This window comes from Bipolaris victoriae (assembly GCF_000527765.1).
Source record: "Bipolaris victoriae FI3 unplaced genomic scaffold scaffold_119, whole genome shotgun sequence".
In the NCBI taxonomy this organism is placed as follows: Eukaryota; Fungi; Ascomycota; class Dothideomycetes; order Pleosporales; family Pleosporaceae; genus Bipolaris; species Bipolaris victoriae.
Window position 1 is genome coordinate 13389 of NW_014575273.1, and position 12553 is coordinate 25941.

General features: G+C 52.5%; 4 protein-coding genes across 4 annotated transcripts; 3 read left to right on the forward strand and 1 right to left on the reverse strand.

The window, feature by feature from the left end:
* On the forward strand, positions 1-1110 carry COCVIDRAFT_30501 (hypothetical protein; the record flags this gene model as incomplete). The annotated part of the gene is made up of 1 exon (XM_014696552.1): positions 1-1110. One exon carries the CDS (start codon positions 1-3, stop codon positions 1108-1110), a length of 1110 nt encoding a protein of 369 aa, XP_014552038.1.
* A 1128-nt stretch (positions 1111-2238) lies between these two features.
* COCVIDRAFT_19793 (hypothetical protein) lies at positions 2239-3582 on the forward strand (the record flags this gene model as incomplete). The annotated part of the gene is made up of 1 exon (XM_014696544.1): positions 2239-3582. The coding sequence occupies one exon, from the start codon at positions 2239-2241 to the stop codon at positions 3580-3582; it is 1344 nt and encodes a 447-aa protein (XP_014552030.1).
* Positions 3583-3881: 299 nt separating this feature from the next.
* On the reverse strand, positions 3882-5502 carry COCVIDRAFT_111309 (hypothetical protein; the record flags this gene model as incomplete). Its single annotated transcript, XM_014696553.1, has 5 exons — positions 3882-4223; positions 4286-4421; positions 4488-4870; positions 4926-5348; positions 5410-5502. 5 exons carry the CDS (start codon positions 5500-5502, stop codon positions 3882-3884), a joined length of 1377 nt encoding a protein of 458 aa, XP_014552039.1.
* Positions 5503-6505: 1003 nt separating this feature from the next.
* Positions 6506-10080, forward strand: COCVIDRAFT_30504 (hypothetical protein; the record flags this gene model as incomplete). The annotated part of the gene is made up of 7 exons (XM_014696554.1): positions 6506-6571; positions 6641-6670; positions 6729-6801; positions 6864-6935; positions 6983-9159; positions 9241-9794; positions 9843-10080. The coding sequence occupies 7 exons, from the start codon at positions 6506-6508 to the stop codon at positions 10078-10080; spliced, it is 3210 nt and encodes a 1069-aa protein (XP_014552040.1).
* Positions 10081-12553: the final 2473 nt, after the last annotated feature.

Consider the following 12553-nt stretch of genomic DNA (forward strand, 5'->3'; position numbering starts at 1 on the left):
ATGATCAACCTGCGCTCCATCCTCCTCCTGGTGATATCCTACGTTATCATTCCGCGCCTCACATTTCTCCCGCCCAATGTCCACTCGCTGCTAAGCATCTTCGGGCCCTTTCTCATACCTCTCGTTTTCGACTGGATCAAAGCCGTGCGCACAGCTTCTCCAAGCGTCCCCATACGTCCGACACCACCAAGAGTTCAGTATGCACTCAATTTGCTCTTCTTGAGCGCAGTCGTGTGCCTTGGTCTTTCGCTTTCGCGATACGCGCCCGAGAATGTCTTCCTCAAGACACAGAGCCACATACGAACGGAGCCAGGCGTGCTATTTATACGGCTGAGGCATCTACGCCCACTGACGGACGAAGATGAAGCCCTCCTGACAAAGTTCAAGTGGGGTATGCGCAACAAGTTGCTCTACCTCGCATATGGTCCAGACACACTGTTGAATTGCGTGTGGTGCACGGTGGCCGACGGGAATGATCAGTTCAACTACTTTCTATACTCTCTGCCGAAGATTGTTACGCCGCACATATTTCAACTAGCCGTGCTCGGTCTCGCTACCTCGTCGCTTGTCGGAGCTGAAGGCTCACGCTTCCGCATCCACGCTACAATTGCAGGAATATTTGTGATGGTGGTAGAAGTCTGGTACATGGGTACCTATGATATCCTGGCCAACAAGCGGGCAAAGTATGTCCAGGACCTCGATTCGGCATACTGGCGCGTCCGCTTCCTACGATACATGACGTTCGCCCTGGTAGACATAGGCCTGGCGTATGTGCTGTGGGCTACGAGTACCAACCGCTTGTTTGCGAAACCCGTTTCCATTGCCGAGCGCATCGAGGGTACTACCCGGACGGCAGAGGATACTTTTAACAAGATGCGGGCATTGGGGCTGCTCACCAACTCTGTAAACCGCGATCCGGCGCTGAGGGGCGTAAGGGAGGAATACTGGAGGACAGAGGGACAGGTCACGGCAGAAGTGGTGCAGGATGAAGTGGTCACGGAGCAGATCAATGCTACGATTAGCAGGTTGGATATGGGCTCGCTGGAAGGTCGTGTTGGAGAGGTTGCCGATGGAATACTTGCAGGCATTGACAGTTTGAGGGTAGGGTAAATGCTTTCAGCGAGCTACATGAACCAAGCATACTGATTGCTTGGATGCTGATATGGACTCGTCATCTCATCTCAGGCACTGCATTGTCGGATAGAGATGGATGGAGGAGCTGGCTATATGCGGAATGATGCTGGCCAGGCATGATGTAGGTGGCACTACTGCATCAAAGTGCATAGCGGCTCTCGGAAGATGTCAAACGATCCTGATATGTACCCTGTTGCTTCGCGAAGGTCACTTGAACGATTTATATCCCTGCAACAAAGTTCTCTATCGCTTGAACCGCTGCTTGCCGAAGGGGCATCTTCCGCAACTGCCATGGCAATTTTGTCGCGGCCAGTTGCCAGTACTGTCGGATACGGAACCGTAGACACGTGTATACAAGACGTGTATATATGTATGCACTATATAGTCCTTCTCCGAACATGGAGCCGAGTCCGATGTCGCATTGCTTGAGGCTTGGGATGAGTCTTCGTCAATCGGAAGTCTGACCGGATACTAGCGGCAGGTACGGGAGCGGTGGGCCTGGCCTGGATACCACAGGCTCGGCACACGCCCTACCAACAACACCGCATCTAAAATAGTCAGGTACGCTAGCAGACACCGCACCGGCTTCTGGAAGACGCGTATGCCGGCACCGTGCGGGAATCAATGACACGGCTGTATTGCAGCAATGGCAAATTCAAGACGAGACGATGCTCAATGGCAGCGGCAAAGAGGCGGCAGCTAGCAAAAAAAAGTTTGTTATCAAGTTGGGGCTCCGCCGGAAGTGGAACCTTATATCATGGCCATGGCATTCGTATGTAAGAAAAAGGACACTAGACCGCCGCGGTAGTCGGTGCACGGCTGGGCGGACATCACGTCGATGGATCCTACAGGTAGGTGGGTTTGGTCCCGTCCGTGTGATAGGGAGGTGTGACTCTTGGTCGAAATTTTTCGTTCCTTTGGTATAAGAGGCTGGCTTGGGTACCTTGTTTTCCTTTCTTTGTACTTGACTAACCCTTCACCCCCTCCTTCACCCTCTCTATCACTGATTGTGGTTCCGCTGCTTCGTCGGCCATTGTCACTCCAACTCTTGTCGAGTCACAATCTAACTGTAATTAAAAACAAAAACAAAGCAGAACAGTAACCATGGCACCCATCGCCGTCACGCCCCCAAACCAAAACGAGAACGTCACCGACCTCACACAAGAGGGAATCAAGTCGGCGCTTCTCAAGAACGCCCCGGGACAAATCAACTCGTCATCTCTCACAAACTCCATCACTGCCACACCACCAAACGAGCCAGCATCCAAGACTCAGGATGTAGTAGAAGCACCTCTGGCGGAGCTCGATGCTTCCAAGATGACCTGCACATACACCAACACTCCCCGCTCAGTCCCCGCTGTAGGATCGGCAGAGATGGCCAGCCAAAAGGTGTGCACCGACCACATGGTACAAGCCAAATGGACCGTCGAGTCTGGCTGGGAAGCACCCACCCTCCAACCCTATGGCCCACTATCCCTCGCACCCACCGCCTCATGCCTGCACTACGCAACCGAATGCTTCGAAGGCATGAAGCTCTACCGCGGCCACGACGGCAAACTCCGTCTGTTCCGCCCAGACCTAAACTGCCGCCGCATGCTCATGTCGACCAACCGTATTGCGCTGCCTGCATTTGACCCGCAGGAGCTCCTCAAGCTCATTGTCAAGCTCTGCGCTACAGACGGCAAGCGCTGGCTCCCCAAGGACCGCCCGGGCCAATTCTTATACATCCGCCCCACGATGATCGCTTCGGACCCCGCGCTCGGCGTCGAACGCCCCAAGGAAGCCTTGCTCTTTATCATCCTGTGCTGCTTTGCCCCCATGGGCGACATGAGCGGCGGCATCAAACTCCTCGCCTCCCAGGACGACATGTGCCGTGCATGGCCCGGCGGCTTCGGATACGCCAAAGTAGGAGCAAACTACGGTCCTTCGCTCGTTGCACAGGGCGAGGCTCGCAAGCGCGGTTACCACCAGATTCTGTGGCTGTTCGGTGAAGACTGCACCATTACCGAGGCGGGTGCTAGCAACTTTTTCGTCGTGTGGCGGACGAAAGAGGGCAAGTTGCAGCTTGTTACTGCAGACCTGAACGAGAGGATTGTCCTGGACGGTGTGACGAGGCGGTCCATCTTGGAGCTTGCCCGCGCGAAACTCGTCTCTGATGCCCCACAGGATCTCGAGACTCTTGAGGTCGTCGAGCGCAAGTTCAACATCTTTGAGATTGAGGAGGCCGCAAAGGAAGGCCGTCTTGTCGAGGCCTTCGCAGCGGGTACTGCCTGGTTTGTTGCGCCCATCAGCCAGATTCACTTCCGCGGCAAGGACATGGATGTACCCATGGCCAAGGGCAATTCTGGCGCCTACGCCGAGTTTTTCAAGTCCTCGCTCAAGGGCATCATGTGGGGATGTGATGGTATGGAGACCCACGAGTGGGGCCGTGTCATTGATGAAGAGTAGCATGTTTTTTTTCTCTTTCTCTTTTTTTTTCGGGCAAGAAGATGGGAGATGGAGATGAAAAAAGACGTTTGGCATTATCATGTGCATACAAGCGAGGCGTTCATGTTAAAGTCTGGGGCGGAGGTTCAATTTGTGTCAAGGCATTTTTTCCCCTTTTTTTCTTCTTCTTCTTATTTCATATTAACGGTTCAAAAAGCGGTGGAGCGACGAGAGTACATGACAGTGTATGGCATAGGCACTTTTTTTGTGCAGAAGCTTCTATAGAAGAAGAATTTACATGTGCAAAGATATTATAGTACTCAGTCGTCATCCTCGAAGTTTGGCATTGCTGGTACTTGCCGCGTACTTCTTTCCACCATCTCGTCTGTATCGTTGATTCCCCGTCTCAGCAAAACGTGCTCTCCCATGGGTCCTTCGCAAAGTTCGACTAGCTCAACGTCTTGTGCTCGGTGATATCCCGACATAACTGCTTCGTCTGTACCAGGGCTTGTGTCCTTGGATGGTCTTACACTCTGCTCACTGGGCACCGTTGTGCGCTCCCATTGGTATTCAACGCCATTGTCGTTTGCGGAGACTATATTGCGTGGATGATTGGTGCTGAAGAAGGACAGTCGGTGGACAAGTAGGTGACGCAGTGTAGGCTATAGTTACGAAGCTTTAGTGTAACAAATCTCAGGGTGTAAGAGGGTCATTTCATACTGACCATGCAGACACAAAAGACACTAGTGTTGGCTTCCAGGACACTCCAGTAGTTGGCTGGTGTGTTGTCCCAGGTGGGGTTCAGCGACTCAGCGTAATTGATGATAGACCTTATTCGCAGACACGAAACGGCGAGGATGCTGCGACGAGAAACGGATTGTTAACGTTCATAGTCTAAGAAAACCAATTAATCAGCGTCTACTTACAATGTGCCCACAGTGAACATGGTAAGTACCTCTAGTTTCCTCCTTAGAGTCATCGATTGTTGATACAGGACAGGAACTGGTATAAGCGCGATAAGAAGATCCAAGAAGACTGCGGCTCCAGCAGCCGACAGTACGAGATAGTTGATATCCCAGCATGAGCCCGTGTGCTCACCGTCCCAGCCCGTCCAGACCAGAGAAACGGGCTTGCAAAAGAAGGCGATGCTGAACTGGAAGATGAGCCAATACGTAATTGTGAGGGCCATGCCAGTATAAATGTAGGTCTTTGTCTTCTTTCGGGGAAGTATGCGGAGGTACATGAATAGCAATGCCAGTCTCGCAAGGGCAGTAGTGGGCCAGTAGAAGAATTTCCCGAGCCATTCCAGCTATTTGTGTTAGTGAGGAGGTTTCGGGAGACTATGTCGTATGCGGCCAGCTCACTTTGTGTATGTAGGTGATATCGTCAAAGGGCAACGTCCACGCATCCCGGCCTAGACCCGCAGATGCAATGCGTAGCTGTATAGCGTTCATGGGGATCAAGGCCAATCCAGCGCCAAGGGAACAGGCGTCGTCCCAACGGAAGGAGCGATTGAGGACTGCATCCAGGGTACGCAACAGAACTGAAATGGTAGCAATACTTCCGCTCACGCTTGCAACGGTCAAGGGTTGGATTGAGCGATTGCGAACGGGCCTTTGACACACGGTGGCGGTGATGTTGAGCGCGGTGAGGGCTTGTTTGATGGTACATGTTCTATCAGCACACGCATGCATGCTACGAGCGACATCTTGATTGGTACAGAAACATGTGGCATTGTTAGGAGAGCACACCGACAGCGTCTCGAGAGTGGATGCTAAGCAGTCTATCTAGTGAGGTCAGGACATTGTGTCTGCAAACGTAAGTAATGAGTGGCGGGTTTCGACTAACCGCACACTGTGGCAATAGATGATGCAAGTCACTGGAAGCATTGTTCAGGTCGTGGGGACGGAGAAAGTAGTCCAAGTAGGTGGATCCCAGCATGGCTGCATGTCGCCAGATGAGGGGCGCGCCTTGAATTTAAACGCAGATGCAAGAGGATTCAGCTTTAGCGACACACAAGGCATGGGCAAAGGCAGATTGGCCATGTATGGGGCCATGGAACATGCGGGGAGCTGAAGCGGAAGGTCGTGTGGCGAGAGGCGTTATGCAAGGAGAGCCCTTGGCAAAAGCGTGATGCTCGCAGTGTGCCTGAACATACGGATGGATGTATACATGTACTCTGCTGTATGTATGATAGATGCCTCTTGAATAAAAAGACCAAGGTTGGTTGGGCATAGTTATGGAAAGGCATGGAAAGGCAGTCTTGGTTGGGTTAGGCATGTAACCCGAGTGTTGGTAACAAGGCTGTTCCCGTGTTGAAGATAATGAATCTGCAGACGACAGCACGAGGATGCAAGCCACCAGCCGTCCGATTAGGCCGTGCCAACAGCGTGAGAAGAGAAGGTTCAGGCAAGGGTGAGAGACGAGGATGGGAAGGGTGGTGAATGAGTAAATGCACAGTAGGAGTGAGCAAAGAGCAGGGGAGGAGCAGATCGCAGATGCAAGAGTGGAGTTGCTAGCGCTGGTGTGGTGTGTGCTCTTGTCTCTCGGCACGGGTAGTTCCAGGTTCAGGTTGACAAACGCGACTTCACCGCGCAACCCGTGTCTCTTCTCCTTCTGCGACGTCAGCACCCAAAGCCTCTTGTTTGTATGAGCAGCTCGACAGCCTCTTGCTCCGCCAACCCGCCCGTCCGCCAACATAAACTTGCCCTCCCCACTCCGCCAGCCTGCCCGCACAATCTCCCTTTGGCCCAAGTGCCCCACCTTCGTCCATAGACACAACTTCTGCAATCCAACCACCCTCTGCGCGCTCGCCTGCTGCCTACGCCCGACGCGCACTCCCTCCTCGCCACGACTGAAGCAGAGCCGCTGGTCAAGCTTGTTGGCACTACAGACGACACCTCCAGGCTGATTGGGAGCTTTTCCCGCCGCGCTGCAGCCCGCCATGTCTCTGTCAATTGAAGAGCTCGACGCCACAGTGCGCGCCTTCTACGAGGGCCGCGGTGATACAGTATGTCCTCTCGTCCCCTTGGCCTGCCCATTACGCCCTGGAGCACAGCTAACACTTTCTTCCTCGCAGCAAAAACAAGCTCAAGCTACGCTGAACCAGGTAGGCATCCTAATTTCCGCGGACGCTGCACGAGCTTGCCCAGCTGACTCCCGCATAGTTCAAGGAAAACCCTGATGCGTGGCTACTGGTCGACAAGATCCTTTCCGATGCGCAGTATCCGCAGACCAAGTGTGAGTCAAGACAAAGGCTGCGATGCAAGGCGAGTGAACCATGGCGCTAATCAAGACGGCAGATCTGGGTCTCCAAGTCCTCGACAATGTCATCATGACCAGATGGAAGGTGCTGCCCCGCGACCAATGTCAAGGTATGGCTGAGAAAAACTTCTTCTGCCAACTAGGCTGACAACACCAGGCATCCGCAACTTTATTGTCAACTTCATTATCCAGCTCTCCAATAACGACGACACCCGCCGCGCCGAGCGCACCCTCCTCAACAAGCTCAACCTCGTCCTCGTTTCGGTTTTGAAGCAGGAATGGCCCCACAACTGGCCCACCTTTATCAACGAAATCATATCGTCATGCCATAGCAGCCTGGGAATATGCGAGAACAACATGGTCATTCTGCGCCTGCTCTCTGAAGAGGTCTTTGACTACTCGGAGGAGCAGATGACTTCGGCCAAACGACGAGAACTCAAGCAGAGCATGTGCGACGAGTTTACCGCCATCTACCAGCTTTGTTCAGAGGTTCTGCGCACAGCCACCGAGGCCTCGCTCATCAAGGCAACTTTGGAGACGCTACTGCGCTTCCTCAACTGGATTCCTCTGGGATACATCTTTGAGACGCCCCCCAGCGGCCAAAGTCTGATTGAGACACTGCGAAGTCGCTTCCTCGAAGTGCCAGACTTCCGCAACATTACGCTGAAATGTCTCACTGAGATTGCCGGTCTCCACACAGAGCCGGCCTACGACGATAAGCTCGTTTCCATGTTCACCGAGACATTGACGGCTATTTCCAAGATTATCCCACTTTCGCTTGACTTGAAGAGCACATACTCTTCTAGCAACAGCAGAGACCAGGAGTTCGTCCTGAATCTCGCTCTGTTCCTCACTAACTTTTTCACAATGCACCTGAGCGTCATTGAGAATTTAATGAACAGGGACTTCCTCACCCACGGACACTTCTACCTCATTCGCATTAGTCAAATTGACGATCGTGAGGTCTTCAAGATCTGCCTGGAATACTGGACCAAACTTGTCTCCGAGCTGTACGATGAGATGCAGGCACTCCCAATCACCGACATGAACCCCCTCCTGAACATGGGCATCCCTGGAAATGGAGCCCGCGAATTGGCAAACTACCCCCTGAGAAAGAATAAGTACACCGAGATTCTTTCCAACCTCCGAACAGTCATGATTGAAAAGATGGTCAGACCCGAGGAAGTTCTTATCGTCGAGAATGACGAGGGCGAGATTGTCCGTGAATTCGTCAAGGAGAGCGACACGATTCAACTTTACAAATCTACAAGAGAATGTCTCGTCTTCCTGACCCATTTGGATGTTAACGATACCGAGCAGATCATGTCGGAAAAGTTGGCTCGTCAAGTTGACGGTTCAGAATGGTCATGGGCCAACTGCAACACCCTCTGCTGGGCTATTGGTTCCATCTCCGGTGCCATGAACGAGGAAACTGAAAAGCGTTTCTTAGTCACTGTCATCAAGGATCTCTTGGGATTGACTGAGATGAAGCGAGGAAAGGACAATAAGGCTGTCGTCGCCAGTAACATCATGTACATTGTCGGCCAATATCCCCGATTCCTCAAGGCTCACTGGAAATTCCTGAAGACTGTGGTCAACAAGCTGTTCGAATTCATGCACGAGACCCACGAGGGTGTCCAGGACATGGCTTGCGACACCTTCATTAAGATTGCGAACAAGTGCCGTAGACATTTCGTCGCTCTCCAGCCTGGCGAGACCGAGCCATTCATCGACGAGATTGTTCGTAACCTCAGGAAGATTACCGCAGACCTTTCGCCTCAACAGGTTCACACCTTTTACGAAGCCTGTGGTTACATGATCAGCGCGCAAGGACAGAAGAGCATGCAGGAGCGCCTTATCGCCGACTTGATGGCTCTGCCAAACTCGGCTTGGGATAACATCATTGCCCAAGCTAACCAGAACCCTGCCTGCCTCCAGGATTCCGAGGTCATCAAGATTGTTGGAAATATCATGAAGACTAACGTTGCAGCGTGCGGGTCTATCGGATCCTACTTTTACCCACAAATTGGCCGGATATACTTCGACATGCTGACAATGTACCGTGCAAGCTCACAGCTCATTGACGAAGCAGTTCAGCGGGAGGGCAACATTGCGACCAAGATGCCCAAGGTACGCGGTCTCCGCACAATCAAGAAGGAAATCCTTAAACTCATCAACACATACGTCGAGAAAGCCGACGATCTGGAGATGATTCACAACAACATTGTGCCGAAGCTCTTGGAAGCCGTTTTGATTGACTACAAGAACAATGTCCCGGACGCTCGTGAAGCAGAGGTGCTGAACGTAATGACAACCATTATTAACAAACTACATGTACGTTGGAGACCCAACCTGAGCAAGCACATGGTCGGACTCGCTCAGCTACCGCCCGACTCTATGCTAACAATCTCACAGGGAATGATGGAGGACCAAATCATCAACATCATGGACAGCGTTTTCGAGTGCACATTGGACATGATCAACAAGGACTTCTCCGAGTACCCGGAGCACCGCGTCGAGTTCTTCAAGCTCCTGCGAACCATTAATCTCCGCTGTTTCCCAGCCCTGTTGCGTCTGGATGCACGATCCTTCAAGTTTGTCATCGATTCGTGCATGTGGGCCAGTAAGCACGACAACCGCGAGGTTGAGAGCGCGGGTCTCTCCATGTGCTTTGAGCTCATTTCCAACATGGCCGAAACCGACCAGCAGACTTGCAACGCTTTCTTCCAAACGTTCTTCACCACGATTCTCCAAGATGTCTTCTTTGTTGTCACCGACAGCGACCACAAGGCTGGTTTCAAGTCACAGTCAATGTTGTTGGCCAAGTTGTTCTGGCTTGTTGACTCGGACAAGCTGCAAGGCCCAATCTACACATCACCAGATATGGCACCAGCAGGTACACCAAACCGAGAATTCTTGCGAAACTTTGTTGGCAACCTGCTGGCAACTGCCTTCCCCAACCTGCAGACGTACGTTTTCCCTTGTTGTTTATCGTATCATCTACTAACATGTGCTAGCGCCCAAATCGCATCGTTCATTGACGGATTGTTTGCCACCAACTCTGACCTGAACCGGTTCAAGGTCATTCTCCGAGACTTTTTGATTTCTCTGAAGGAGTTCTCTGGGGACAATGCCGAGCTCTACGCCGAAGAACGCGAACAAGCAGCCAAGACGGCCAAGGAGCAGGAGCGCGAGCGTGCCATGAAGGTGGGCGGTCTGCTGAAGCCCTCGGAGATGGACGACGACGAGTTGTGACTTGACGTCGAGTTGGAAGCAAACGTGGCTACACGCACGCCCTACGACGCTCAAGGCGCTCCCGACGAGTCTGCAAGCAGCAAGCGCTCGAATGACCTGGATGGATGGGACATGTATGGATTGTGAGCGACTGTGGGGGTAAAGTGTGGAGGACGCAAAAGGTGGCGGGGGTTGTGATGTTGGGCTGGAATGGGGAAGCACGCAATTTGATGCACCGTCAGAGTTTCGGGCAAGCAGGAATGGGTTCGTTGTGGTCTAATACCCTATAGACCTTTCATTTGTTCGGTTGATACATGGACACATGGCTGGCCTGGAGGTAGCGTGGCTTGGATTACAGATAAAAGAAAAGGAGAGGGGACGTTGCTGGTGGCGTTCAAGGCAACGTTGTCTCGAAAGCGAAGAAGAAACATGGTTAAGTGCCACAATGATTTCCCCGATGCCTGTCTGGCGGCTACTGCGTATGCGCGTTTGACCGTGCAGCCGGGCCGTCCCACTCTGCAGCTGTACATGTACACAAGCAGTGTAGTGCGCCCTTAGCAGTCGGTGATATGATGACGCAGCCTGGCTGAGATGAGGGTCCTTTGTGATTTTGTTTTTCCGCGGATCGGGCTGGAGTGGAGGGGTCATCGCGTGTCGCGCTGTGTGCATGCCTCGGTGATGGGGGAGAGGCGGTTGAGATGCCTGTCTGAGCTAAAGAGTGGCAGCACTTGCCCTTACGTAACCCGACCAGGACGCTACCATTCGGCAGAATAACCGAATCCAGACCCCTGCCAGTGCAACCACGCTCGACGGTGCGCGAGCACTTGTTCAACCTCGTGGCGCCTATACGCCTTCTGATTCGCCAGTACACCACCTGTCGTGTGAACGACATGGGCTCTTTTGCTCTTTTGCCAGCGTATACTCAACCTCGTCTCGTGGCCCTCTAAGAACAAGCCACCGGCTCTTCGCTGAACGCCCGGCACCTTGCTCGGCACCTGCCAATACTTGCCCGACTAGAACCATCTCTAGACTGATTCGTTTCTCTGCAGGGTGTCAACAGCCGCATCCCGAATGACTTCACTCTGCCAACCTGCCTGACCACTACTACGCACGGCCACTGTCAGGGCTGTCATCACCGACCCTCAGCTCAATTTGTCCTTGTTTTCAGGCCCCACTGCCGAATAGGCGTCTGTTGCACGACCACACGCTTGTCTCGGCATAACCTGTATGGTCAGATCTGTACCGCGATCTGGACCAGCATCCATTGCCTGTGCATCATACGCGCATTGCCGTGAGGCTTCGAGAACACTGTCGCCGGTTTTTCACTCTCTGTTAGCACAATGTACGTCTTCCCCTCATATGGACACCCTTCAACCCCGCCCTATGGTGGTCTTGAACAAGAAGGCCTCGTCAACAAGTCTAGCATCCAAGGAAGACACCACTGACTCTGCACGTTTCACCAGGAAGTTCGGAAAGCACATACAGAAAAGGCAACTGGAAATCCCAGAATATGCCGCCAGCTTTGTCGACTACAAAGCGCTCAAGAAGGTCCTTCTACTTTTTGCCCTTTTTTTCCCACACAACATGGTAGCTGATAGGGTTCTGTGTAGCTTATCAAGAAACTTAGCGCCACTCCAGTCATACCTCCACTGAGCGAAGGAAGCAATCATGATTTGCTCGACCCTCAGACCTCATTGCAGGCAAACAAGGCCACATTCTTCTTCAGAGTGGTAGGCAGTCTCGGTTCTTGCAATCGCTAAGTCAAATTTTGACAATGGCAACAGGAACGCGAACTCGAAAAGGTCAACACCTTTTACTTGCAAAAGGAGGCAGAGGTACGTCGCACAGATTGTGTGTCATCACCTGCTCACCATGTCCACAGTTGCGCCTACGTTTGACCACCCTTCTGGATAAGAAGAGAGTGATGCAGCAGCATCCGCAATCTGTCTCAAAGACATCTTCGCGTTATGTTGCTCTAGAAGAAGGACTAAAACAGTTTAGCATGGATCTCAACAAACTCGAGGTGATTGGCTCACGTGCATTTGGAAGGGGGGTTTGCCGAAACTGACCTGACTCTAGCAATTTGTCGAAGTGAACGAAACTGCCTTCTCCAAAATCCTCAAAAAGGTGTGCTGCACCTTGTTTTCTCTACACCGCTGTCCTTGCCTTGCTGACTCTTCTTAGTGGGACAAAACATCAAAGGTCTGTCGCCAAACTCCATGTATTTCCGGGCCCTGGTTGACGTCAGCAATAGTCGAGAGAAAAACAGCTTTACCTTGCGCGCGCCGTCGAAGTCCAACCATGCTTCAACCGAGAAGTCATCAGCACATTGTCCGATCAAGCTACTCAAGCGCTTTTTGATTTTTCAGGGTGGGCCGAAGGTGAAGGGGTACAAGCGCCTCATCCTGCAGCTGAAGCACGCCTCTCCGAGCCCGCATTCGACGTCAAGATCGAGCTCGACAACCAATTTGTTCAGGCCATCAACACTGGAAAC